General features: G+C 46.9%; 1 protein-coding gene across 1 annotated transcript; it reads right to left on the minus strand.

Moving 5' to 3' along the window:
* Positions 1 to 14,331: 14,331 nt before the first annotated feature.
* Positions 14,332 to 22,564, minus strand: PIGT (phosphatidylinositol glycan anchor biosynthesis class T). Its single transcript, XM_084888717.1, has 12 exons — positions 22,334 to 22,564; positions 21,631 to 21,808; positions 19,926 to 20,053; positions 19,539 to 19,639; positions 19,296 to 19,382; positions 18,677 to 18,764; positions 18,470 to 18,567; positions 18,215 to 18,380; positions 17,424 to 17,624; positions 15,868 to 16,033; positions 15,703 to 15,786; positions 14,332 to 14,991 (listed from the first exon to the last, which is right to left on the minus strand). Exons 1-12 carry the CDS (start codon positions 22,518 to 22,520, stop codon positions 14,739 to 14,741), a joined length of 1,737 nt encoding a protein of 578 aa, XP_084744843.1. The 5' UTR covers positions 22,521 to 22,564; the 3' UTR covers positions 14,332 to 14,738.
* Between the last annotated feature and the right edge of the window lie 1,388 nt (positions 22,565 to 23,952).

Genomic DNA, 23,952 nt, shown 5'->3' on the forward strand with positions numbered 1-23,952 from the left:
GCAGAATAGGGTAAAGAAATAAAATGGAGTCAAGCTGCTATATTACCAAAATCAAGTAGGCTGAGATACGAAAAAACTACTCCATTCTTGCTTTAATGAGCCTGGGAATGTAAACTTTTGAACTTTCCAGTCATGCATCAATGCCTGGTTATATATCAAACCTCCAGATAGCCCTCTTATTACCCTCTGATGGACTCACGTATGCAGACCACTTGGCATCCATTGAACAGATCACTGGGCATGACCAGGCACCGCCTGGCATCTAGCCAATGACTATTGTGAATCAGTCTAGGACTGGAGGACTGATTATTCCCAGAATGTACTTTTTACTATAAGAACTCTTAACTTTTCTTTCTTCTTCGGAACGCTTCTGCGTCTTTTCCTAGTTATGTTTCCAGTTTGCAAACCTCAAGACTCTTGAATAAATCTTTATCATTTATTTCTAGCAAAGCCTTCAGACTACTTTTTTACTTGGACAGCTGGATCTGTCCAGCTGGTTCACTTTATGAGAGGGACTTCTTTCCACTTCCCTGTATTCTCCACTATTCCTTATTGTCTCACGTACCCTCACCCTCACTCTAGCTACTTCCATTCACATTACTTGCCTGGTCCGGAGGATGTTTAAATTGTGACCTGTGGGGTAGTTGAATAGTAAGTACTCAGTTAAAGGTAGCTAATATTTACTTAACAGTCTTATGTATTAACATTGTTATTACTGTACTAGAGGCCTGATGCACGTCCAGTCTAATTAGCATATTATGCTTTTGTTATTATAGATTACAAGTGAAGAAACTGGAATTCAGTTATGAAAGTGACTTACTGGAGGAAACACAGCCAGTAAACCAGAAGGAAGCATGCCAAATGCTTGTAGTCATGTGGTCACAATGATTTCAATATTACATACACACATCTGAGCTTAGCATAGATGATGCATCAAAGATTTTGGACATGACTTCATGACCAAAAAATAATATTTATCAGGGAAGAAAAGGAGGAAAGGAAATAAGAAGGCAAGAAAGGTTTACAATGGAAGGTGATATTAGTCAGATATAGGCACACCCACTCTAAGATGACTATAAACAAGTTCACCTTGAGGATTTAAAAATTCCCAGGAACAGAGTGTCTTTAACTATACAATGGGGCCTCGTCCTCTTGGGCCATTGGATCCACACAAACTTCCTTTTCTCCACAGAAAACTATCTCTCTGAGCATATTGGCTCTTTTGTTGTTTTGTTTCTTAGCATCTGTTTGTCCTTTTTCTGATTGCAGTACTCTTCCTCTACCCAGGACAGGCGAGGCTGCAGGACGTGGTGATCAAAGTGCTTGCCCTATCACCAGACAAAGACTGGCCAAACAGATGCTCTCCCGGGATTTTTAACCTTGAGCAATGAATGACTAAAGACCTCAAATGTAATGCACCACTCATTCAGAGGTGCCCTGGGAAGACTCCGTTTTGCCCTCCAACTCTGCTAGTTGCAAGATGAAGAATCCAACAGAGGCTAACTTTAAACACACACACACACACACACACACACACACACACACACACACATATTTTATTGATTTTTTACAGAGAGGAAGGGAGAGAGATAGAGAGCCAGAAACATCAATGAGAGAGAGTCATTGATCAGCTGCCTCCTGCACACCCCCCACTGGGGACGTGCCCACAACCAAAGTACATGCCCTTCACCAGAATCAAACCCAGGACCCTTCAGTCCACAGACTGACGCTCAATCCACTGAGCCAAACCAGTTTCTGCAAGAGGCTAACTTAAGGAAGGGAGAATAGATTCCCACACCATTCTCACAAATTCCTTTTCTGCTGATAGTACCATAATTAGTTTCTGTTGCTAGCAATCAATGAGATCTAACAGTCTATACCCAGGTCACCACCAAGTTTCTCATTTCCAAATCCAATGGCCTTTTCTCAGCCGTCACCCCACACCTCAATTCACAGTTAAGGCCTTCATGACACAAGCCAAATTCTTTACACAAAAATTATTTTCCCACATAGTTTCAGTGCAAAAAAAACCAAAAACCAAAAAACCAACAACAAAAAAAAAACAACACAAAACATTAAAAGCAGAGCTTCTCTATTTGAAGGACCTGAATCCCCTTTGTGACCTCTTGGGTTTTGCGGGCACAGCTTTCAAACCTCTTTTAGAGGACAGTCTTTGGCATCAAAGGATCTTGAATTTGATTCCTAACTCCTGCCATTATTGGTTTTGTGACCTCAGAGAAGAGATTACAGCTCTGAGCTTCAATTTTTTGGTCTTTAAAATGGGAATAAAACCTCCCAGAGTCGTTGTGAGGTTTCAAGATGAAGATCCATGTGCACCTGTCACATAGTATGTGCTAAGCAAGTGATGCTGGGTATGGTTCGGTCCTATTACACCACGCTCAGAGATTACCTCTCTCAGAGGCACTCACAGACTTGTACCACCACGGCAAGATACTTTCTGTCACATTTGTCCTCTGAGGTACCCAGCAATCCTCATACCTTGTCTGAGCCTCAGTTTCCTGCACATAAAATAGGATGATGATGCCATCCCATTGGGCACCTTTGAAAGCCTATTATGAATGTAAGGCACCAGCAATGTGCCTGCACACAGTGGGTGCTCAGTACATGTCACTTTCGACTCCACTCCTCTGAGTCTACAACACTCAATCTTTTTCCATTCTTTTTTTTCCCCACCCTCGGTTGTTGGCTTTGCACATTGCCTGGGGTAGAGCAGTTCCCTGGGTGTCCCATCTTCTTAAACTCAACACCTTTATCAGTAAGACCAGCTAAAGCTCCTGCCTCATTATTTAGGGCAAGAGGTTCATAACTGCAGCATCACTGTCAACACTTCCTCTTCTTCCCTGTCCAACATCTCCACGTCCAATCTTGCTTCTGAATATCCTCACACCCATCTGTTGGCTTATCTGCAGCACAGGCTTTTGTTACCTCAAGGCTGAATGATCACATGCACCCCCTGTATCCTTCCTAACGCCATTCTATTGCATATCCTCACTTGAATGTCTAACCTGCATCCCAAACATAACATCTCAAAATCAAATTCTTGATTCCTCCTTACCATGCTTCTTCCATCTCATGAATGGCGACTTGATTTTCCCAGGTGCCCAAGCCAAAAGCCTTATAGCCATCCACATCTCCTCCCTTTCTGTCATAGCCCACAGAAATCTATCAGCTAACCCTATTGATTCTGGCTTTAAATATGTAATTACTTCCAGAATCCACTTCCCACCATTTCCATCATTCTTGCCTTATCCAAGTATTATGTTGGCCCTTCTTCCATCTATTCCATCCATTTTCCACAGATAGTCACATGTGAGTGCTCGAGTGGACAACCCCAACTAAACTTCCAGCCAACAGGCAGCACCAAATGCTAATCTTGTGAGGGAGCATGGACGTCTAGCTCAATCAAGCATTCTTTAAAAAAAAAAAAAATTATTGATTTCAGAGAAGAAGGGAGAGGGAGAGAGAGATAGAAACATCAGTGATGAGAGAGAATCATTGATCGGCTGCTCCTGCATACCCCCTACTGGGGACCGAGACCGCAACTGAAATATATGCCCTGACTGGAATCGAATCCGGAACAGGCCAACACTCTATCCACTGAGCCAAACCAGAGAGGGCTCAATCAAGCCTTCTGATGACTGTAGTTTCAGCCACCATCTGATCCAGTCTCATTCAGAACCCTGCTGATCCAAGTCAACCCACAAGACCACAAAAGATAATAACAAAGTGTTCTAAGCCACCAGTTTTGGCATGATTCATAATGCACAATAGATCACCATAACAGAGGTAAGCCAGGCGAACAAGGCATCTGCCCTTGGAGTATATGCTCTAGTGAGGAAAATAAGCAAATAAATTACTAAATAGAAACTATCAATAAATACTGTAAAAAAAAATTAAAGCCAGGTCATGTCAGTGAGTTAGGAGTGGAGGGGGCCGGGGAAGTGCTCTCTGAAGAATTGACATTTGTGCTGAGACCCAAACGATGTGTAAGATCTGTCCATACAATCATCTAGGGACTGAGTGTTGAAAAAAGGGCTAAAGCTCTTGACATAGTCACGTTTGCACGGGGGAGTCTTTTTTCACACATCCAGATCTTTTCAGAGGCGGTAGAAATTGGCAGCTGGGATACACTGAAGAAGTCCATGCAGTTGCATTGTTATAAACCATTAAATGGAACTGTTCAAGACATTTTTATAGTTGTGATGCACAAAATAAAAAAGGTGTCTGTTAAATATTGCTTCAGTAAAATGTGCATAGTTTGCTGCCCATGATGAGTAAAAAAAAGAGTATTTATTAAAATTAAAATTTGTAAAATATAAATAAATAAATAAATAAATAATAAGTAAATGAGTATGTATCATCCTGGTCCTAAGGGAAGGGGATGCGAGCTCAGCTGGAGGAAGCACTTCTTTCTACTGCCACCAGGGGACGGGCAGGGCTTCCATAAAGAGTGGTTCCTAACGGCTAAAGAAGGGGTGTCTTTAATCCCAAAGAAAACCAGCAATATCTTCCACCTCCTGTGCACACTTTTGAGAGACCAGAGAGTCGAATAGAGAACAAGGTGGGACGGGTGCAGCAGTGACCAGGGTGAGGCCTATCGCTGGAGCAGGTGGGCTTTAGGCTGCCCCTGAGGAAGACTGTGACCATTTGGAAGAGACATGGTGGCACTCCTTAGGCACTGGAGGGACTTCCCACAGGCGACTTCCAGGAGCTGACACTGCACATGAACATGTTATTTGTTCCTTTCTTAAGGAGCAGCCAGCACATTTACAAAGCAGTCAGGTATCAATGGTATTAAAAACCAACTTGTATGTGCTTTCAGTAAATTGCTTTGTTCTATAGTGTTCAAAACACTTCAGCACCGTAATCAACATAGTCCTCAAAAATGCACAAACCCGTGAATTTCTTAAGGCAGAAACCATCAGCATATTTTACAAAGAAGGAAACTGGCTCAGAGAGATGAAGCGACTTGCCCAAGATCACACAGCAACATCAAGAGTTACTGAAGCCAAGCTCTTCTAATTCATACCAAGGTTTTTTTTCCATTGCAGTTATTAATGAATAATGATCAATAGTAATTAAATAACTTATTATTAATTTTAATAGTGTTATTATTATTATTATTGTTATCAGAGCTGCCATTCATTGAGGATTTACTCTGTCAGGCACTTATACAAAGCATGTTACAAATATATCATATAAATGCTATAATTTTATGAGATTGATGATTCAACAGGGCAAAAGGGAGGGTGGAAGGGGAGGGCTCAAGCTTCCTTTCCCCCTCTGGGTATGTCCTGCCATAGCACCTCAGGGTATTCCCCAACCTGGAAGCTTTCCGCACCTGTGATGTTCAGGCGGGAGTGTGTGTGTGTGGGTGTCTTGTTGATGTTTCATTGACTAAATCATTGGCTGTTGCCGATTGACCTCAATCTCAATACCAGAGGTGGGGGGATTGAAAGTTCTAATCACTGGGTAGTTTTCTAATGCCTCATCCCGAAGCTATCTAAGGCCCCTCACTGAGTCATCTCACTACCAAACAAAAGACAGCAAATTCCAAGACTTGAATGAGGCCTGAGTCAGGAACCTAGACAGATCAAATATTTACCTTTCCATTATACTGCAGTGAGGGTGAGGGAGGAGGCAGGGACCAGGAACAGAGAGTCTCAGAGTTGGAGTAGGGATCTAGTAGAACTGTTTGATGCCTGTTAAGCAGGAGAAATATTTTTTAATTTAACCAATTAACTTATTTTTATTGTTGAAAGTCTTACAGATATCCTCCTCCCCCCTCCCCCCCCCCACAACCCTCCCGCCCTACTCCCGCCCGATTCCCAGGCCTTCATTGTTGTCTGTATCCAAACCAGAAGAATTTTTTAAAGCTGAAAACACAAGTTATTTTTAGAGTCAGGAAATGTCCCCTGAGTTAAAACCCCCAACTTACCGGGAGAAATCTGGAGAGAGAAGACTGGCTCCACCCACACCCAAGTCAGCTGGGCCTTACATTGGAAATGAATACAGGCTCACTCCCCTGTGTGCCAGCCACCAGGCTGCTCAGGAGGATGAGAACGGCTGCAGAGAGGCAGCTGGCTCATCCTCACAGCCTTGACAGAGGTGCTGGCAGAGCTTTAACATCCCAGCTGAGGGCTGGGGAGTGGTGAGGAGGAAAGAGGGGAGGAGCGGGGATCAGTCCATTTCATTCTATAATCTCCCCACCTTCCCGGGCTTCCTGTTTCTCTCTGCTGGGGCCAACATGCTTAGCAGTAGCTCTTCTCACACTTTAACATGCCTGCAACTCCCCTGGAGACTTGGTGGAAACGCAGATTCTGATTCTGCAGGTCTGAGGCGGGCCTGAGAAGCTGCATTTCTAATAGATCCCCTGTTACGGTGCTTCCCCAGCCCCCTTCCTCTCCTATAAAATGGTCCACAAAACTGCTCTTGAGTAGCAAGCCTGGAGGAAACTCCCAGCGGGAGAAGGGATGCTGGCAAAGAGGAAGCTGCCCTTCCCACCCACGCTGGGTAAGTGGCAGAAGAGACACATCAGGAAAGAGGGGAAGCCAGACAACTCCAGAATTTGCTCCCCTAGTTTGCCCTCTGCCTGCACCTCACTTCTTTGAAACTATCACAATATCTGCCACGTATCCAGTCATTTGGTTTCTTCTGCAAGAATGAATGAATCCCCTCCAACCCATCTCCTTCAGAGGATTGAGGAATTGAGCCAATTTTCATAAGCTTGCACCACACCACCCAGCAGGCAGGAATTAGTGAGACTCCGCATTACAGTGTCACCAGCTACTACGGGGAGACCCTCCAGCCTGGGTGTGACTGAATTGCCAGGACCCAACAAGTTGCAGGTACCCTTGGGGAAGGACACACAATTGAAGTTACTACAGTCAAGCTGGTAAATTACAACAATCAAGTAGGATGACACACAGGGAAGGAATTCTGTTTGGTTTTAACTAGACTAGAAACTCTCACTTTTGAACTTTCCAGTCCTGTGTCAGCACCTGGATATACAGCAAAACCTCCAGACAGCCGAAACTGGTTTGGCTCAGTGGTAGAGCGTTGGTCTGCGGACTGAAAGGTCCCAGGTTCGATTCCGGTCAGGGGCATGTACGTTGGTTGCAGGCACATCCCTGGTGGGGGGTGTGCAGGAGGCAGCTGGTCGATGTTTCTCTCTCATCGACGTTTCTAGCTCTCTCTCTCTCTCTCTTCCTCTCTGTAAAAAATCAATAAAATATATTTTAAAAAAAACAAAACAAAAAAACCTCCAGACAGTCCTCCGCTTACCACCTGAAGGACTAAGATAAGAATGTTCACAGAGCCAGACCACATTACATCCATTTGACGTGCTGGAGATAAACTCAAGTAGGAGTGCAGGGTAAGACTGCTTGTTCACCATCAGGGGTCAGAGATTTGGCAAATTACTTAGTGTTTCTAGGCCTCAGTGTCCTCATCTATAGAACAGGCTTGTGTATAAAACCAACCCTATTTCTTAGGGTTCATGTTGTGAGGGTATTTGAGATTGATAAAGAAAGCTAGCTCCCTGGGGAGTAAGTGCTCGGTAACTCAGGGTTTCTATTTTGATCATCATCACACTTGTGGGAGAGAAATAAATTTCCTATATATTTCTAGGGTTTGGGGGCTAGTCTAATAATTCCATTCACAGGAGCCAGGTTAACAAGAGAAAAATAACTAGATCTAATTACATATATCCAAAATAATAATTACATATATACATATGGGAACTCCACATGCATGAGGGAGTCAGAGACAGAAAGGTATAATGAGGTATATATGGCATCCTGAGCCAAAGAATGAGGTAAGCTCCTTGGGCCTTCTGAAGAGAGGAGGGTCATTTGCAGATTGATAAAAAGACCAGATAGATGTTCAGTAATTAGATGTTGGCCCTGCCCCAGATAGAAAAGTGGTAGTTATATTTGATAATAACTCCTATTACCTTACTTGGAAAAAACCCACATTTAAATTTTCTAAGGGAGAGATAAAAGCTTCTCTTGAATTACAGGATCAGGATTGCCTTCAGCACAAAATAGTTCACATGCCAAAGTAACACATCCTGGGGAGTGTTCTGAACCCTTAAGTCCCAGATTTTGGAGTGATAGACCTAATTTGTATCTATTTGTTGACCCATCTTTGAGTTTCTGATTGAGGACCAGATGGTTCTCTGGTTACCAAGGCAGGAGGATGTCAGAATTTGACACTGAGGGGTCATGTTTGCAGAAGCAGAATGGAGGTCATCTACATGGACCACAATCTTTCTAGATTTTGTCGTGGTTGCCTTTGCACAAGATTCAGCTAAGGCATTTCCCTGAACTCAGACTCAGTCCTCTTAGTGGTTATTTTGACAACAGACAACATTTTCTGCCAAGAGATATCAGACTTCTAGTAATTTTACACAGTTTCTGGAACACTTCTACTGAATACCTACACAGATGCAGCACAAAGAGACTTAATGCTTGGATACTTGACTAAATAGTATTATGGATTAAGAAACAATACCTATTGGAGAAACCAAGATGGCAACATAGGTAAACACCTAAACTGCTGCCATGCACAACAAATTCAAAATTACAATTAAAAGACAAAATGGACATCATCCAGAACCACGGGATGGCTGAGTGAGTGGAAATTCTACAACTAGAAGAGAAGAGAAAAGCACACTGAGACTCACAGCAGCTATGGAAGGCAGAGGTATCCGGGCGAGCGTGCAGAGAGGGCTGGCAGCTGAGTACATGGCTGGCTTTCTCAAGCAGGAGGGAGACAAAAGTTCCCGACTGCTCTGAACTGCAGTTCCAGGTGAGACTCTGGGGACCCAGACTCATACGGGGAGAAACTGGACTGTCTGGCAGCAGGCAAAACTAGAGGGCGGCTGTCTCTCAGAGCTGCTTGCAGTGATTACCATGGGACACGGAGACCCAGGGGCATTTTAGGGCTGGGCTGGCAGGAAACCATTGCTGTTTGCTCCGCCCTGAGACTCTGCCCCATCCAAGCTGAGCACAGAGGCTTTAGCAAGTCTTCTCCCATAAGGGTGTCTCCAGCACAGAAGTTCTGTGCTGATCCTCACAGCCTATTGGCCTGAAGGTCAATTCCTCCCAGTGATACCAACAATAATCAAGGCTTAACTACAACAAGACTGTGCACACAACCTACAAAGGGGTGCACCAAGAGTGTCCACCTCAGGTAACTGGGGAGGCTGAGTCACTGGGCCCTATAGGACACCTAGCACACAAAGCCCCTCTACCAACTCAGGAAAGCAGCCAAAATGTGGAGACAAAGAAACAGATCACAAATGAAAGAAATGGAGGAAAGCAAATGACTGGATATAGAATTCAAAACCATGATTATAAGGTTTTTTAAGAATTTTCTATAAAAAGCAAATAAATTTAGCGAGGTCCTCAAGGATATGAAAAAGGACCAACTAGAAATTAAGCATACACTGACTAAAATAAAAAATATTATACAGACATCTAACAGCAGACTAGAGGATCACAAGAATCAAGTCAAAGATTTGAAATACAAAGATGCAAAAAAACACTCAACTAGAAAAGAAAAAAGAATCCAAAAATATGAAGATAGTGTAAGGAGCCTCTGGGACAACTTCAAACATACCAACATCAGAATTAGGGAGTGCCTGAAGAAGAGAGAGCAAGATACTGAAAACCTATTTGAAGAAATAATGACCGAGGACTTCCCCACCTGGTGAAAGAAATAGACTTACAAGTCCAAGAAGCACAGAGAACCCCAAACAAAAGGAATCCAAAGAGGACCACACCAAGACACATCATAATTAAAATGCCAAGAGCAGCCAAAACCGGTTTGGCTCAGTGGATAGAGCGTCGGCCTGTGGACTGAAAGGTCCCAGGTTTGATTCCGGTTGAGGGCATGTACCTTGGTTGCAGGCACATCCCCAGTAGGGGGTGTGCAAGAGGCGGCTGATCAATGATTCTCTCTCATTGATGTTTCTAACTCTTTATCTCCCTTCCTCTCTCTGTAAAAAATCAATAAAATATATTTTAAAATGCCAAGAGCAAAAGACAAAGAGAGAATATTAAAAGCAGCAAGAGAAAAACAGTTAGTTACCTATAAGGAAGCACCCATATGACTGTCAGCAGATTTCTTAACAGAAACTATGCAGGCCTGCTGAAACCGGTTTGGCTCAGTGGTAGAGCGTCGGTCTGCAGACTGAAAAGTCCCAGGTTTGATTCCAGTCAAGGACATTTGCATTGGTTGTGGGCACATCCCCTATGGGGGATGTGCAGGAGGCACCTGGTCGATGTTTCTCTCTCATCGATGTTTCTAGCTCTCTATCCCTCTCCCTTCCTCTCTGTAAAAAAACAATAAAATACATTAAAAAGAAAAAAAGAAGAAGAAAGAAACTATGCAGGCCAGACCAGAGTGGCAAGAAGTATTCAAAGTGATGAATAACAAGAACCTACAACCAAGATTACTCTATCCAGCAAAGCTATCATTTAGAATTGAAGGTAAGATAAACAGCTTCATAGAAAAGAAAAAGCCAAAGGAGTTCATCACCACCAAACCAGTATTATAATGAAATGCTGAAAGGTATTCTGTAAGAAGAGTAAGAAGAAGAAAAAAGTAAAGATAAAAATTATGAACAACAAATACATATCTATCAACAAGTGAATCTAAAAATCAAGTGAAAAAAATCTGAAGAACAGAATAAACTGGTGAATATAATAGAATCAGCGTCTTAGAAAGGGAGTGGACTGACAATTCTCGTGGGGAAAAGGGTGTGGGGGGTTCAGGAAGAGACTGAACAAAAATCATACACCTATGGATTAGGACATTTGGGCGGGGGGGTAAGGGCAGAGGGTGGGGTGGGAAGCAGGTGGAGGGGAGCTATGGGGAAAAAAATAGGAACAATTGTAATCTGAACAATAAAGATTTATTAAATTAAAAAAAAACAATACTTATCTATTTGACCAAAGTAACAATAAAAAATGTCAAAGGCAACTACAGGTTAGCTCTTCCAATGGACAACATTGCATTTTCTTAAGTAATAAAAGGCCCAATTAAGATATCAGAAAAAAGAGAAAATTGTTTTAATAAAACAGAATCTTTGCTCTCTTGTCAGATTACATTTTATAGTCTCTTATCAGGCGCAAACAGTCCAAAAAACTTTGTTCTTTTTGCAGATTAAAAAATTGTCTTAGTTTTACAATGTACATCATTTATATTAAATCTTAATTTTTAAATCACTCATAACAGATTTATATAATCTAAGTAGCTTGGTTACACAAAAAATTCCTTTCTTAGATTCCTTTTTCATACACTTTCTACAATTTTCTCTGTTCATTGTACTTCGTCTCTTGTCTTATTCAGAAAAAAACAACTGAGTCAGGACAAAATTATTTTATTGCCCCCACCCCAAAATGTATCTCCATACCTTGGATCATGTTTACTAAAAACATATTCTCCTTCCATATTAATTAGAATTCTTAATTCTTAGAAACTGAGATGCCTAACTTGCCCTGAGCTCAAGGCCAGAATGAATATAGAGGAAGATAGAAAGGTGAAGTTTTCCCTTTTATTTCCTCACTCCCTTTCATGTTCTTAACTGTTATTCAGAGATTTGAACTATGAAGACTGAGGATAGCTTTTGACTTATACTTAAAATAGCTTATATTTCCCGGTGCTTATATAGTCTATTTTTTTATCTTTTTAAAATTTCTTTATTGATTAAGGTATCACATATTTGTCCTCATCCCCCCAAAGTTTTTAAAATATGAACATTAAAATATTTATTTTAGCCCAGATAGAGTGGCAGAGTGGTTGAGCATTGACCTATGAACCAGGAGGTCACGGTTTAATTCCTGGTCAGGGCACATGCCCAGGTTGCAGGCTCAATCTCCAGTGTGGGGTGTGCAGGAGGTAGCCGATCAAATGGTTCTCTCTCATCTTTGATGCTTCTATCTCTCTCTCTCCCTCTCTCTTCCTCTCTGAAATAAATTTTAAAAATACATTTTTAAAAGTATTTTAAAGTAAAAACAATATATACAATAGTGTATAATCAGTAGCTCACATCAATTCAAGAGATGGAACTTCTATTGTATAGATCCACCCATTGTTCTTCCCATTTTAATTAAGACAAGATCCAGATAAAATAGGTAAAATATGTAATTAACTATTTTAAAGTAGCAATTCAGTGGAATTTCATTAATAAATAATGACATTGAGCATCAGAGAGAAGGAGGCAAGGAGGGAAGGAGAGAAGAAGGGAGGAAGGGATGGAGAGAGAGAGAGAGTGTGTGCACCGAAACCGGTTTGGCTCAGTGGATAGAGAGTCAGTCTTCGAACTGAAGGGTCCTGGGTTCGATTCCAGTCAAGGGCATGTACCTTGGTTGCGGGCACATCCCCAGTAGGGGTGTGCAAGAGGCAGCTGATCAATGTTTCTAACTCTCTATCCCTCTCTCTTCCTCTCTGTAAAAAATCAATAAAATATATTTTTTTTTAAAGAAAGGGAGAACTGAGCACCTGCTATGTGCCAAGTCAGAACTAACCATCCTTTTCTTCTCTCCCAGAAAATTGAATCAAGCCTTCCCTGGCTCACTGAATCACAACACTGATTCCATATGTTTTTGGTTTGTGTGTGTCTATCTCGCTGATAACTCGATAGTAGAGATGTAGTAACAAGGAGTTGGATTCTGGTGGATTCTGAAGGTAAAGCAGACTTGTTGATGGGGTCCACAGGGGGTGTGAGAGAGAAGAATCAAGGATGACCCCAAGGTTTTTGGCTGGGGCAACTGGAAAGAGGAGGTGCCATTAACAGAGATGAGCCGACTACAGGTGAGCATGTTTGGGGTGAGGGTAGCGAGCATCATAAGCTCAGTTTTGGAGATATTATATCTGAGATGCCTCTAGCCAGTCAGTGCACGTGGCAGCCTGGATTCAGGGAGGCGGTCTAGGCTAGAGATACGGGGTGTTGTCACTGCACAGATTACATGACATAGTAAGGGTGTCATTTCCAGGTGCGGCCTTGGCAGGGGTATAAAAGACAGCCAGGCCACAACTCCATGCTCCATGCAGACTGCCAGGACGATTTAGCTTCAGACATCCACCCGCCTGGGCCTTCACATTTACACGCTGCTTATTTACTGCTTTGGGAATAAACGCAAGTCAAAGCGTCTTGATTAAGTTGCTCCCTTCGTACTCACACATAGATGAGCACATCACTTACGTGTTCTGAGGGCTCTTAGGAACCCTCAGAGGCAACCTAAACAGTCCCATTTGTGTTGGCTCCACGAACATCACTACCACCATTGTGTTAAAGACAGTTGCACTCTTACTTGTGGGGTTCACAGGTACCCCTCATCCTATCCATCCCTACCCCTGGACTCCAAGTCCCACGCCAGAATAGCCTATATCCTTTCATACATTTATCATTTGCTAACTGAGCGCTTACATGTCCTGACCTATGTCAGGTTCAGCCCCTGAGCCTCTAAGGAAGCCCATAGTCTAATGGAAATTAAAGGAAAATAACACTCAGGGTGATAATGAATATGTAAAGGCAAGTTCAGGGAGCTGTGGGAGCAGAAGGAAGGGGCACCCAGAGCAGTCTTCAGGGAAGACTTCCTGGAGGAAGCAACTACTCATCTGGCTCGGGCAGGTGAATAGGGTGTGTGGTTGGTGGAACAGGGCATTCTAAGCCAAGCCGCTATGACTAGAGGGAGGGACAGACTACAAGTCACTCATACAGTTGATGCCAATTGTGCCAGAGGAAAAGGAAGACAGGGCAGGGATGGGCATCCACCTAAGGACCTGTTTTACAGGAACCCAGAATTATATAACCAGAAGGCTTCACCCCAATGGGCTTGGCTTCAAGGCCCATGGGCGCTCTAAGGACCACTTGCAACACAAGCTCATGAGGAGCCTGATAAAAACCCGAAGGCCAGGCTACACCCAGCCCAACTGAATCCACAGGGTCTGGACCCCAGGAAGCCGCATCATTTTCACTTACTGGTGGGAAACAGATAGTTGTGGTGAACGATCATTAGAAAACCACCACACACAGCTCCCGCCTCTGCAGCTCTGCCCTTGCTGATAGGGGACCAGTTCTCAGGGCCCTAGAAAAGGCGCAGGATGATTCATTTTCATGGTCATGGATGTGCTTACATAAACGCTCCCAGCCAAACCCAGGGAGTCTGGGAACCACTGTCAGAGGAGGCCAGTAGGGGAGGAATAAGCAGACTGGCTGCAGTGGGAGGAGATAGGGGAGTTTAGCAAATAAGCCCTAGTCCCCAGTTCTTCCCAGTCCTAAGGAGACAGGAGGCAAAGAACCAAGGAAGCAGCCATTTTTATTCCGCAACCAGTAAATCCCATCTACCACACCACAGTGGCAGCACGGCCGGGACGTAGGCCAGTGCTGCCCGAGAGAACTTCCTGCGCTGATGGAAGAAGTGCTTGCCCGATACAGCAGCCACTTAACCACTTCTGGTTACTGAGCACCTGAAATGTGGCTAGCACAGCGGGGGAAGTGAAGTTTTAATTTAAGTTAATTTAAATTCAAACACCACGTTGGCTCACTGCTACTGCACTGCACAGTGCAGCTGTAAGCTCTGGCCTAGTCCGGGTGCAGTGTGGGAGAGCAAGTACCAGAAACGGTCCTTGGGGGTCATGCCACCCTCCCCAGAGAGAAAGAGCAGCCCCTGCTATGAAGGGCCGGGTCTCAGGGTCTCAGAGTCTCAGAGAGGGGGGACGCCGCGGGCCCGCCGGATAAGGTTGGCCAGCCTCTTGGCCAAGCCGCCCGTCCTGGGCTCCTCGATGTGGAAGGTCCGGGTGAGGAGATTGTAGAAGGAGCCGTAGCACACGGCCACCACCGTGCACGTGAGGCAGATGACGTTGTAGGGCATGCTGAAGTCCGGCGTGGGCAGGTTCACCAGCAGCGGCTCCGTGTAGAGCCGCATGAAGTAGCTAGAACTGTCGGAGACTGGGAACCTGGGGGACAGGGAGGAGTGGTGAGGCAGGACCCCTGCCCCTCCCTATCGTACCCCGTCCCCTCGGGCTGCACTGGCCAATGCTTGGCGGTCGGGATTTTCAAAGTTCTCTTGGCCTCCCAACCTTTCCAACAGAAGACGCCTGAGATGAAGGTCAATGCACAAAGCTGTCGGAGAGCTGCCTGCGCTGGGGGAAAGGGCCCTGCCCTCACGTGGCTGCCTCTCCCACAGCCGTCCGCTCTCAGCTAAAGGCCGTCTCCTCAGAGGAGCCTTCCTGGATACCCACCAGGACACTCCCAGCACCGCCTGGGACCGCGCTGCTCTCCAGAGCAGACCCTCCCCCTGGCGGTTCTCAGGGCCCGAGAAAAGGCGGAGGAAGATTCACGGTCATGGTCATGGATGTGTTAGCAGTAGCAGGGCAGGGGCAAGTCTTTTGTTTACTGTTGGGCAGCCAGCGCTCTCTGGAGTTCCTGGCATTCCGTAAGTGCTCAACCGAATACTTGTTAAGAGCATCATTGAGTAAATATAGGCTTTACATACTGCTTTTCTCACCTATCTATCCTTCTGGAAGCTTTAGAATCATTTTATAAAGTCCGTATTAACATTACAGACCACGGGACTCTCATTAGGACGGAGTGAAATCTCCACGTTGCTGGGAAAGAGGCAACACTGAGCCCAGCCCCCCCCTGCAGGAACCGGAGGTCACACTTACAGGCTGCTGAAGAGGGGACTCTCTTCCCAGTCCACGGGTTTGGCTGCCACCATGCTGGGCACGAGGGCACTGAGGACAGACGGGCTGCAGAGAAGCAGGCAGATGGGTTGGTGGCAGGTAAGGTGGGTCAGGAGGGCGGGGGCAGCAAGGGGGGTGGTGGCCCACCTGACGTAGAAGCCGTGGTTGGGGTCCGGGGTGTACTCGGTCCACTTGAGCAGCGCCCGCTCAAACTGGATGGAGACCTTGGTGACCGAGCTGGCCGGCAGCTGAATGAGCATCTCCAGGAGGTGGGGCTGCAGCCGGTCCTGGGCAGGCTGGTAGTGGATGTAACCTGGAGACGGGCAAGGCTCAAGCATCACCATGCCTCCTCCCTGGGGTCAGACTACCTGCACCTCCCCCCCCCACCTACAGAGGCCTTGAGGCCCGGATCCGGGCTCTGGATCTGAGAAGCCGGGCAGGCTCAGGGGAGGGAGCAGGGTCTCAAAAAAGGAAAAAGATGTTTCCAGGGCAGCCATCCAGGCAAGCAACTGATCAATCTTCACATCACCAAAACTGGGCAGCAGACACCAAGGGCCAGAAGTGATGCAACAAGAAGTTCACAGAACCACCTGGGCGTTCTCCTGCCAAAAACAGGGACCCTGCACCTAATCAAGTCCCTAGTACTAACCATCCATACCCAAGAAATACAGGGATGGGGGAACACGTAAACATTGACAGAACAAATCCAGAATGTAGAACATTCTGTACAACAAATGACCCAGCTTGCCCAATAAAACAAAACAAGGAAACCACTACAGATTAAAAGAGACTTAAGTCCTGGCAGAGTAGCTCGGTTGGTCAGAGCCTCATCCCAATATGCCACGCTAAAAAAGTGGGGGGTGGGGAAGAAGGGGATGACAAAAAATGAGAGGAAGCTGGAGACTGCTGAAGCTACTGGCGGGTGCAGGGGAGCTGATTACACTATTCCAGCTGTGTTTGAAGTTTTCCAGAGCAAAAGGTTAAAAAAAAAAAACCCTACAAAATACACAGATAGGCTGTTCAAAGCAGGTATTTTGAAGGTGGTACAAGTGGTGGTGCTGACAGTAAGTAAAACTAATTAAGCACAGGCTTGAAAATATGGGGTTTCAAGACGACGTGAAGCCTGGCCGTCGGCGTGTGCGGTGATTCTCCCTGAGAATCAGTCTCTGCCCACTCCAGAGAATAACAATGATTTAGTGCCATCCTGGCACCTAACAAAAGCAATCAGGAAATATTAACTCCCCTTCAGAAAAATAATGGAAAATAAAAATAAATTTTAAAAACGACACTTCTTCCCTCCCAAGGAAGCAAAGACCGTTATCTCCAGGCTTGTAGTCTTCTTTATTCCCAATACTCTGTTGTTCTTGCTAGCCCATCCACTAGCAGAAAGAGGCAGTGAGCCATCACAAAAGACTGAGCCTGGGCCCCAGGAAGGAGAAAGGGAAAAAGAAAGGAAACTACTGCCCTCCTCAGGTCAAACTAAGAATCACAGTCTGAGTGTTGATTTTTTTTTTGCTTTATAAATTACTTCAGACCTGGCATTAGTGAGGCTACCCTTTCCATTTGTCAAACTTATTCCCAAAGTTTTCTGCCTGCGTTGTTTTTCTGGGGTACGGACTTCACGAATGACCCTGAGAAATGAGGGTTTGGGGGACCTGGAGGGAGAGAGCGAGGTGGGCAGGGTGGGGAGACTCGGCTCTCACTTGGCTTGTTCTCCTTGCCCTTGGAGGTGATGGTGAGGGTGTGCACGTACAGCCGCAGGTACCAGGGCACGATGTCCAGGAGCAGCACGGGGAAGGCCCGGTACGGGTGGGTGTTGTACAGCAGCGTGCTCAGCTCCCCGCTCTGCAGCCCGTAGCCACTCACATACCGCTGGGCGTGCAGGAAGGGCACTGGCAGGGCCTCTGCGTAGACCAAAGTCAGCAGTTAATAGCGCCTATAGGACAGGGTCACTCCCACTGCACTCCCCAGGTCACCCTCAGGGTCTCAAAGCCAGGAGGACTTGGTGAAGGACTTTGCTATCAGAACAGGGAAGCCCGTGTTCTGGAATCATCCCCATCTTCCCCAGCCCACAGCAATATAAAATCACTATTATTTCCTAAATACTCGGATGTGCTGAGCGCTGTGCCCCTGCCAACCATACCAGGTGTTCTCACGGTATTCTGCACGTTTCCTGGGTAACAATGAACACAGCTGCAATTGTTTGATGTCTACCTCAAGTAGTACACATTGTTTCTCAGATGCAGACACTCTCTTCTGTCTTCAAAAAATGTTTGTTGATTAAATGCATGCATGAACGAACTCCATATTTTACATTACATGTCTCATCTAGTCTGCGAGGTGTTTCTGTCCCCATTTTCCAGAGGAGGCAGGAAGGTTTGAAGACATGGATGTAGAGCCAGATGCTGACTCTAGAGATCTGAGTCTGACCACTAGCCTGTTCTCTCATGATGATGAGCTGACATCTCAGTGTGTGAGGCCCACCCTCACCCACCATTCTCTGGGGGTCTCCTCCACTTGAGCTGGAGGTTGAGGTTGCGGGAGCTGTTGATCACGGCCGTGTCAAACAAGTCGTAGACAGCATAGGTCCTCTGGGTGCCTAGTATGACATCCTGGTATGTGCTGAGGGGAGGCGGGTTCATCTCCAGAGTCTCATTGTCCTGGGGACACAGGGCAGGGCTGAGAAGTGAGCGGAGGGGCAGACTGGCGGTGGGGGTGGAGCGTTGGAGATGGCTGGAGACCTTGGTACCTGGCTGTAGCTGGTGATGTCCACGTACACTAGGCTCTCTGAAGCCAGGGGGCAGGGCTCTGTGAGAGTTCGGGAGAACATCCGGAAGAGGGACCAGTCTGGGGAGAAGAGAGCAGGGCTGAGCAGGGGCTGGGACTAGGACTGATGTGCACAGATAGGGTGCGGCTGGCGATGGGTGAGCAGAGGTAAGTTGCCACGGTAGCTTACCTTTCTTCCCCTGCCCCGTGACGAAGGCATCAAACACAACGGAAAGAGTTTGCCTCAGCTCCCAGGAGATGCTGGTGCAACGAGCATTCTACCCAAGGGCCAGACAGCAGCAATGAGGACATATCACTCCAACCCCAGAGCCTCAGGGACTCCCACCCGGATGGACTTGGTCCCTTGTCTACAATGTATCTTCCTACCCATCGATTGGCTACCACTCACTCCTGAGCACTTGACCCTGTGCCATACCCTGTGCCAGCAGCTTTACGCATCAGCTGAAACCACCGCCAACAACCGTGGGAAGCACTACTCCATTACTCTCACTTGACAGATGGGGAAACCAGGCTCAGGAAACAAAATGACTCACTCAAGGTCATGCCAGCCGGCGAGCGGCGGCGCTGGCAGGTACACTGTGCAGCTATTCTGAACCACTGAGCTCCGTGACCAAGATTTCTTGAATGCTTGCCAGGCAACCACTTGGTTTCCTTGGTGCGTGGCCAATGCCCCCAGAAGTCATCACTGCATCTGCCATTTACTACTGGCTCGGCCTGGGCTATTTGCTTTGCCTGCACTTTCTCTCAGAGCCTCTGGATGGCACCCACCCCCATTCGCCATGACTTACTCTGCAAATTGGGCGGATGTGCACTGCCTGGGAGTGGTAGCTAGTGTGGAACAAGCGCTCAGCCTTCAGCAGCATGGAGAGGCCTGCCTGGAGGAGGCGGGAAGAGAGGAAAGTCAGTGCGCTGGGCACCTGGGCGGGAGGCAGAGGCTATCTGCAAACACGCCTGGCTGACGGCAGAAAGGGATTTGCTAACTCCATCCACTCTCTGGGGCTCCCACCGCGTTCGGACCACTCTGGTCTCACCTTGGAACTACAGGGCAAGAGCTTCTTCCAGGGGGTGAGGTTCTCGGTGCAGACAACCTCCCGCGGCAGCACGGCGTAGCGGAGGAAATAGTGATCCGTGTCTGCGGAGACGGAGGGCTGTCTGGGTGGGCCCTGAGCCCCCACTCCTCAGGACCCACTCTCCTGCTCCCCATACACCGCTCTGGCGCCACCACCCTAACAGCCCCAGCTGGGAGCGGGACCCTCTCCTCCCCGGGAGAAGGCAATGCACAGATGGCACAGTCTTGGGAAGCCTTCTGGGGCCTACACACCCAGGGGATTTATGATCTGGTCCCACTGAGGAAAGAGGAAGCAAAGGTTTGGGCAAGAGGTTAACAGGGAGAAGGAAATGGCCACAGGGGTTCTCACCATTGGCCAGCCCCAGGGGTTTGAAGGAGGCAGTGGGGGTGACCGTGTTGGTGGAGTCGATGAAGTTGAGAGAGGCGCAGAAGATCCCCGAGAGGACGTTACTGAGCTCCTTCCAGGATGTATCCACACTGGATGGAGACACAAACCCCCCACTGTCCCAGGGCCTGCGCTGGCTGCTACACCGTTAGACCGGCTAGTTGACGCAGCTGGAACAGCATCACTGCACCTGCTCAGCCCCTTCCTCCTTGCTCCCTGCAGCCACTCAGCTCTCTGCTCAGGTGATTCCTCTTCCTGCCCGGGAATGCCCCACTCACTCCTGTCTGCCCACTTCCAAGGAAGTTCCCTCAACCACAGCCTCTACCTGTGCTGCTGTGGTTCTGACCATCTGAGCCCCTCCCTAAGCTCTCCTTGGAAACGGCTAAGTGGTGGCAGCATCTTGTCCTCAGCATCATTTCTCCTCAACCAGGATGTAAGCAACTGAGGACAGGGAGCAAGTCGGATGTGTTTCACCACCATGTGAAGTGCCCCGCATCTCCCAGGCTGACAGCACTCACTGATCCATACTTCTCTGTGACCCTGGGCAGGAGGGTCATAGAGCCTGGGTTCTACGTTCAGGGTGGGAAGTCTTACATCCATAAAGATTCACGAAACAAGAGAAAACAACTAATCTGGGATTAAAAAAAAAAAACACAAAAAACACAGCAAGTCAAATCAGCTGTTTTTCTCATAGAGAAATACCAAAAACAGATCTGTTCTCTATATTAATCATAGAAAGCGTAAAACTAGAAATCTAAACATCAGCTCCATATTACAGGCAATTAGGAGCCGAGGGAAGACAGTGACGGCAGAGCAGGTGGGGGAAAGACAGGGGCTAGTGTTCAGGGAGAAGCCATTGGCAAGTTGTGGGGTCACTGCTTGCTCCTCATCTGATAGCACCTTAGTGCTGTCCTGGGTTTTTCTGATAATCCTCCGTTCAGGGCTTTTCAATTGCTCCAAGCTCCAAGCCTCATATGAAGATTGCACACTGGAAGCCTGAAAGCTTCATTTGGGGTGCACAACACCGACCCACACGTCTTACATTTTTAATACCTTACTGTATTTAAATTTGCCAATTTTCACAATAAAGTCTAGATTTCATGTATCTCTTTTTAAAAAGAGAGAGAGTATCTTACAACAGTGGGCCTCTATTCCCAAACCAATAACCCAGAGGAGATGAGTGGTAGCCATCTTCTCAAGCTCTGTAGCCTGCTAGTCCCCACCACTCCCTATTATCGCCCTAAAACTTATTTTATCACACTTGTGCTATTGATTTTTCCTAGTGGAATTAAGAGGAAACTGTGGTACAATAGCAATCCGTAGCCCCTTCCCCTCCCAAACAAAAGCAGTTCCTCTACTATGGAGATCTGGCATCTTGTAAGCCAATTCTAGCCCAAGAGTATTTTGTTTGGCCTTACATCCAAGTAAGCTTCAATTATTTGTGATCTGTCTCTGCAGAGATCCTTGTTACCTCCTCTGGAAGTAGGTAGGGGAAAGAAGTATATTCAGCAAAATAAAGCATGCCACTCAGTGGTAACATTATTTCTTACTTCCAGGGCAGTTTTATCCCCAGGGAACTGCTGTCCCCAATGGCAGTGGCAAGAAGGCAACCCTTTCCCCTGCCACAGTCCCTCGGCGGCCTGCAACAGGCCTCAAGGTGCGCACTCACTCAGTGACGGTGTCCTGGAACCAGACCCAGAGCTCTGCACCTGATGGGGCCTGCAGGAAGGGTGCCCCCCAGTACCGAGTCCTCCAGAAGCCCTGAGTGAGGGACAGGTGCAGCTCCCGGAGAGAATACTTGGAGATCAACTGTCCCAGGACTTTGGGGAAGAGCCTATAATGAGAAACTAGAGAAGGGGGAGCAGGTGAGAGGTGATCCTGGAGGGAGGGTTTCCGGCCACCCCAAAGAAGCAGTACACCCAAGCAAGGCTCTGGGATCAGAGAGATGTGAATTCCAGACCAGATTGCTACCAGCGATGTGATCTTAAGCAAGTGCCTTTACCTCTCCACACCTCTCATCTCTTCCTAGTAATCTTTCCCAGAACATAGCACCCAGTATAAATGGCAACCAGCAACAACATCAACAGTGTTGTCGACAGAGGGCTCCAACTAAAGTTCAGAGCGGCAGCTTGGAGCTTCGGGGCGAGCTCTGGGCTAGGAGTCGCTGCCCCTCCCCGGACCTGAGTGTCATCAGCGGTACAATGGGATTCTTCAGTCACGATCCCATCCTCCTCCCACGGGCCCACTCTGTCCGCCTCCTCGCCCACGGACCAGAACCCCACCGGCGACTCGGCCCCTCCCGCGAGGCTTGCCCCCACCCGCTCCCGGCAGGTGTCACGGTTCTCTTTCTCCGCCAGCGTTCCTCCTCTCACCTTCCTCGCGCTGCAGCTCCGAATCCCAGCGCGTGCGGAACTGGAACGTGGCGGCCACGTCTCCGGAAGGCAGCGGGGTGATGACGAGCTCCTCCCGCAGGCTGTCGCGTGGGGGCTCGGCATGGCCCCAGCCGCCCGGCCCCCGGAGCAGCAGCACCAGCGCGGCGAGCCGCACGGCTGCCGCCATGCCTGCGGCCGCTTCCGCCCCCCCAACAGCGCCCGCCCCCAAGGAAGGCCAGTCTCCAATCGGAAGAGCGTATGAGAAGTGACTTCCGGCACCATCCCGGAAACGGGAGTGCGGTTACCGGAGCAACGGACAGGCTAGGCCCTTTAGGGCTGGGCGCTGGGAGAGTGAGGAGGCTGGTGGGTCTGTGGGGTGGCTGGGTGCTGGATTGAGGATCCCCCCCAACTTTGATGTAGCCCCACCCACGAGAAAGTGCTTAATAATACCGAATTCCCCTGTGGTAGTTGAGAAAACAGACTGAAAAAGATTACTTTTTCGAGGTAACAGGGCTGTGCTCCTGCTTCCCCCAGCTTCTAGTGTCTCCATTTGCTCTGTCCTAAAACTAGCCAGGTTCTCCGGTGGCAGCTTTCCGGCAAACCCCCAGATAACTGGCCCTTCTCTTATGAAAAATTTCAAACATACGGCAAAGGTGAAAGAATGAACACCTGTTTTCTCCTCACCTGGATTTCACCATTAACATTTTACTATACTTGCTTCATTACATATCGCTCTGTAAATTCCTCAGCTCATCGTATGTTTTAATGCATAAATTGCAAGTTGGTCCAATGGTTGTGGGTCATTGTTAAGCTGATGAATGCATAAATTGCAGACATAAGTAACAAATATTTCAGCATTCATATCTTTAACTAGAGTTCGATATTTGTTTACATTTTTCTTTTAGTGCAAAATCTACATACAATGAAATGAACAACGATGAAGGGAAAATTCACTGAGTCCAACAAATACATTCACCTGTGTACCCAAACTCTTAAGATACAAAACATTCCTAAAGCCCGAGAATGTTGGCTAATGGCCCTTGCCAATCATTCCTCCTCCTCCCCAGCTTTGAGACAACCTCTGTTCTGATTTTTCTTCATAGAATAAGTTAATCTGTTGCAGAGTTTCTTATAAATGAAATAATCAAGTAGCCCGTATACTTTTTGTATAAGGCTTCTTTAATGGCAAGAATATTTTTGAGGCCTAGCTGGTTTGCCTCAGTAGATAGAACATCAGCTTGCGGACTGAAGGTCCCCAGTTCATTTCAGGTCAAGGGCACATGCTCGGGTTTCGGGCTCCATCCCCAGTAGCTGTGTGCAGGAGGCAGCTGATCAATGATTCTCTCTGATCATTGATGTTCCTCACTCCTCTCCTCTCTGAAATATATACATATATAAAGGGTGCCTTTGAAATCGTGTTTTTGTATGTATCAGCAATTTCTTTTTATTGCTGTATAGTATTGCATTATATTAATATATCATAGTTTATCCATTCTCCTGTTGATGGACAGCTGAGCTCTTTCAAGTTTTTAGTTATTATGAACTAGACCACCATGCAATTTACTTTGTAGACACATTTATCACTCACGTTGGGTAAAATTTTAGTAGTAAAGTGTAGG

This window comes from Pipistrellus hanaki (genome assembly GCF_964339955.1).
Source record: "Pipistrellus hanaki genome assembly, chromosome: 6".
Lineage (NCBI taxonomy): Eukaryota > Metazoa > Chordata > Mammalia > Chiroptera > Vespertilionidae > Pipistrellus > Pipistrellus hanaki.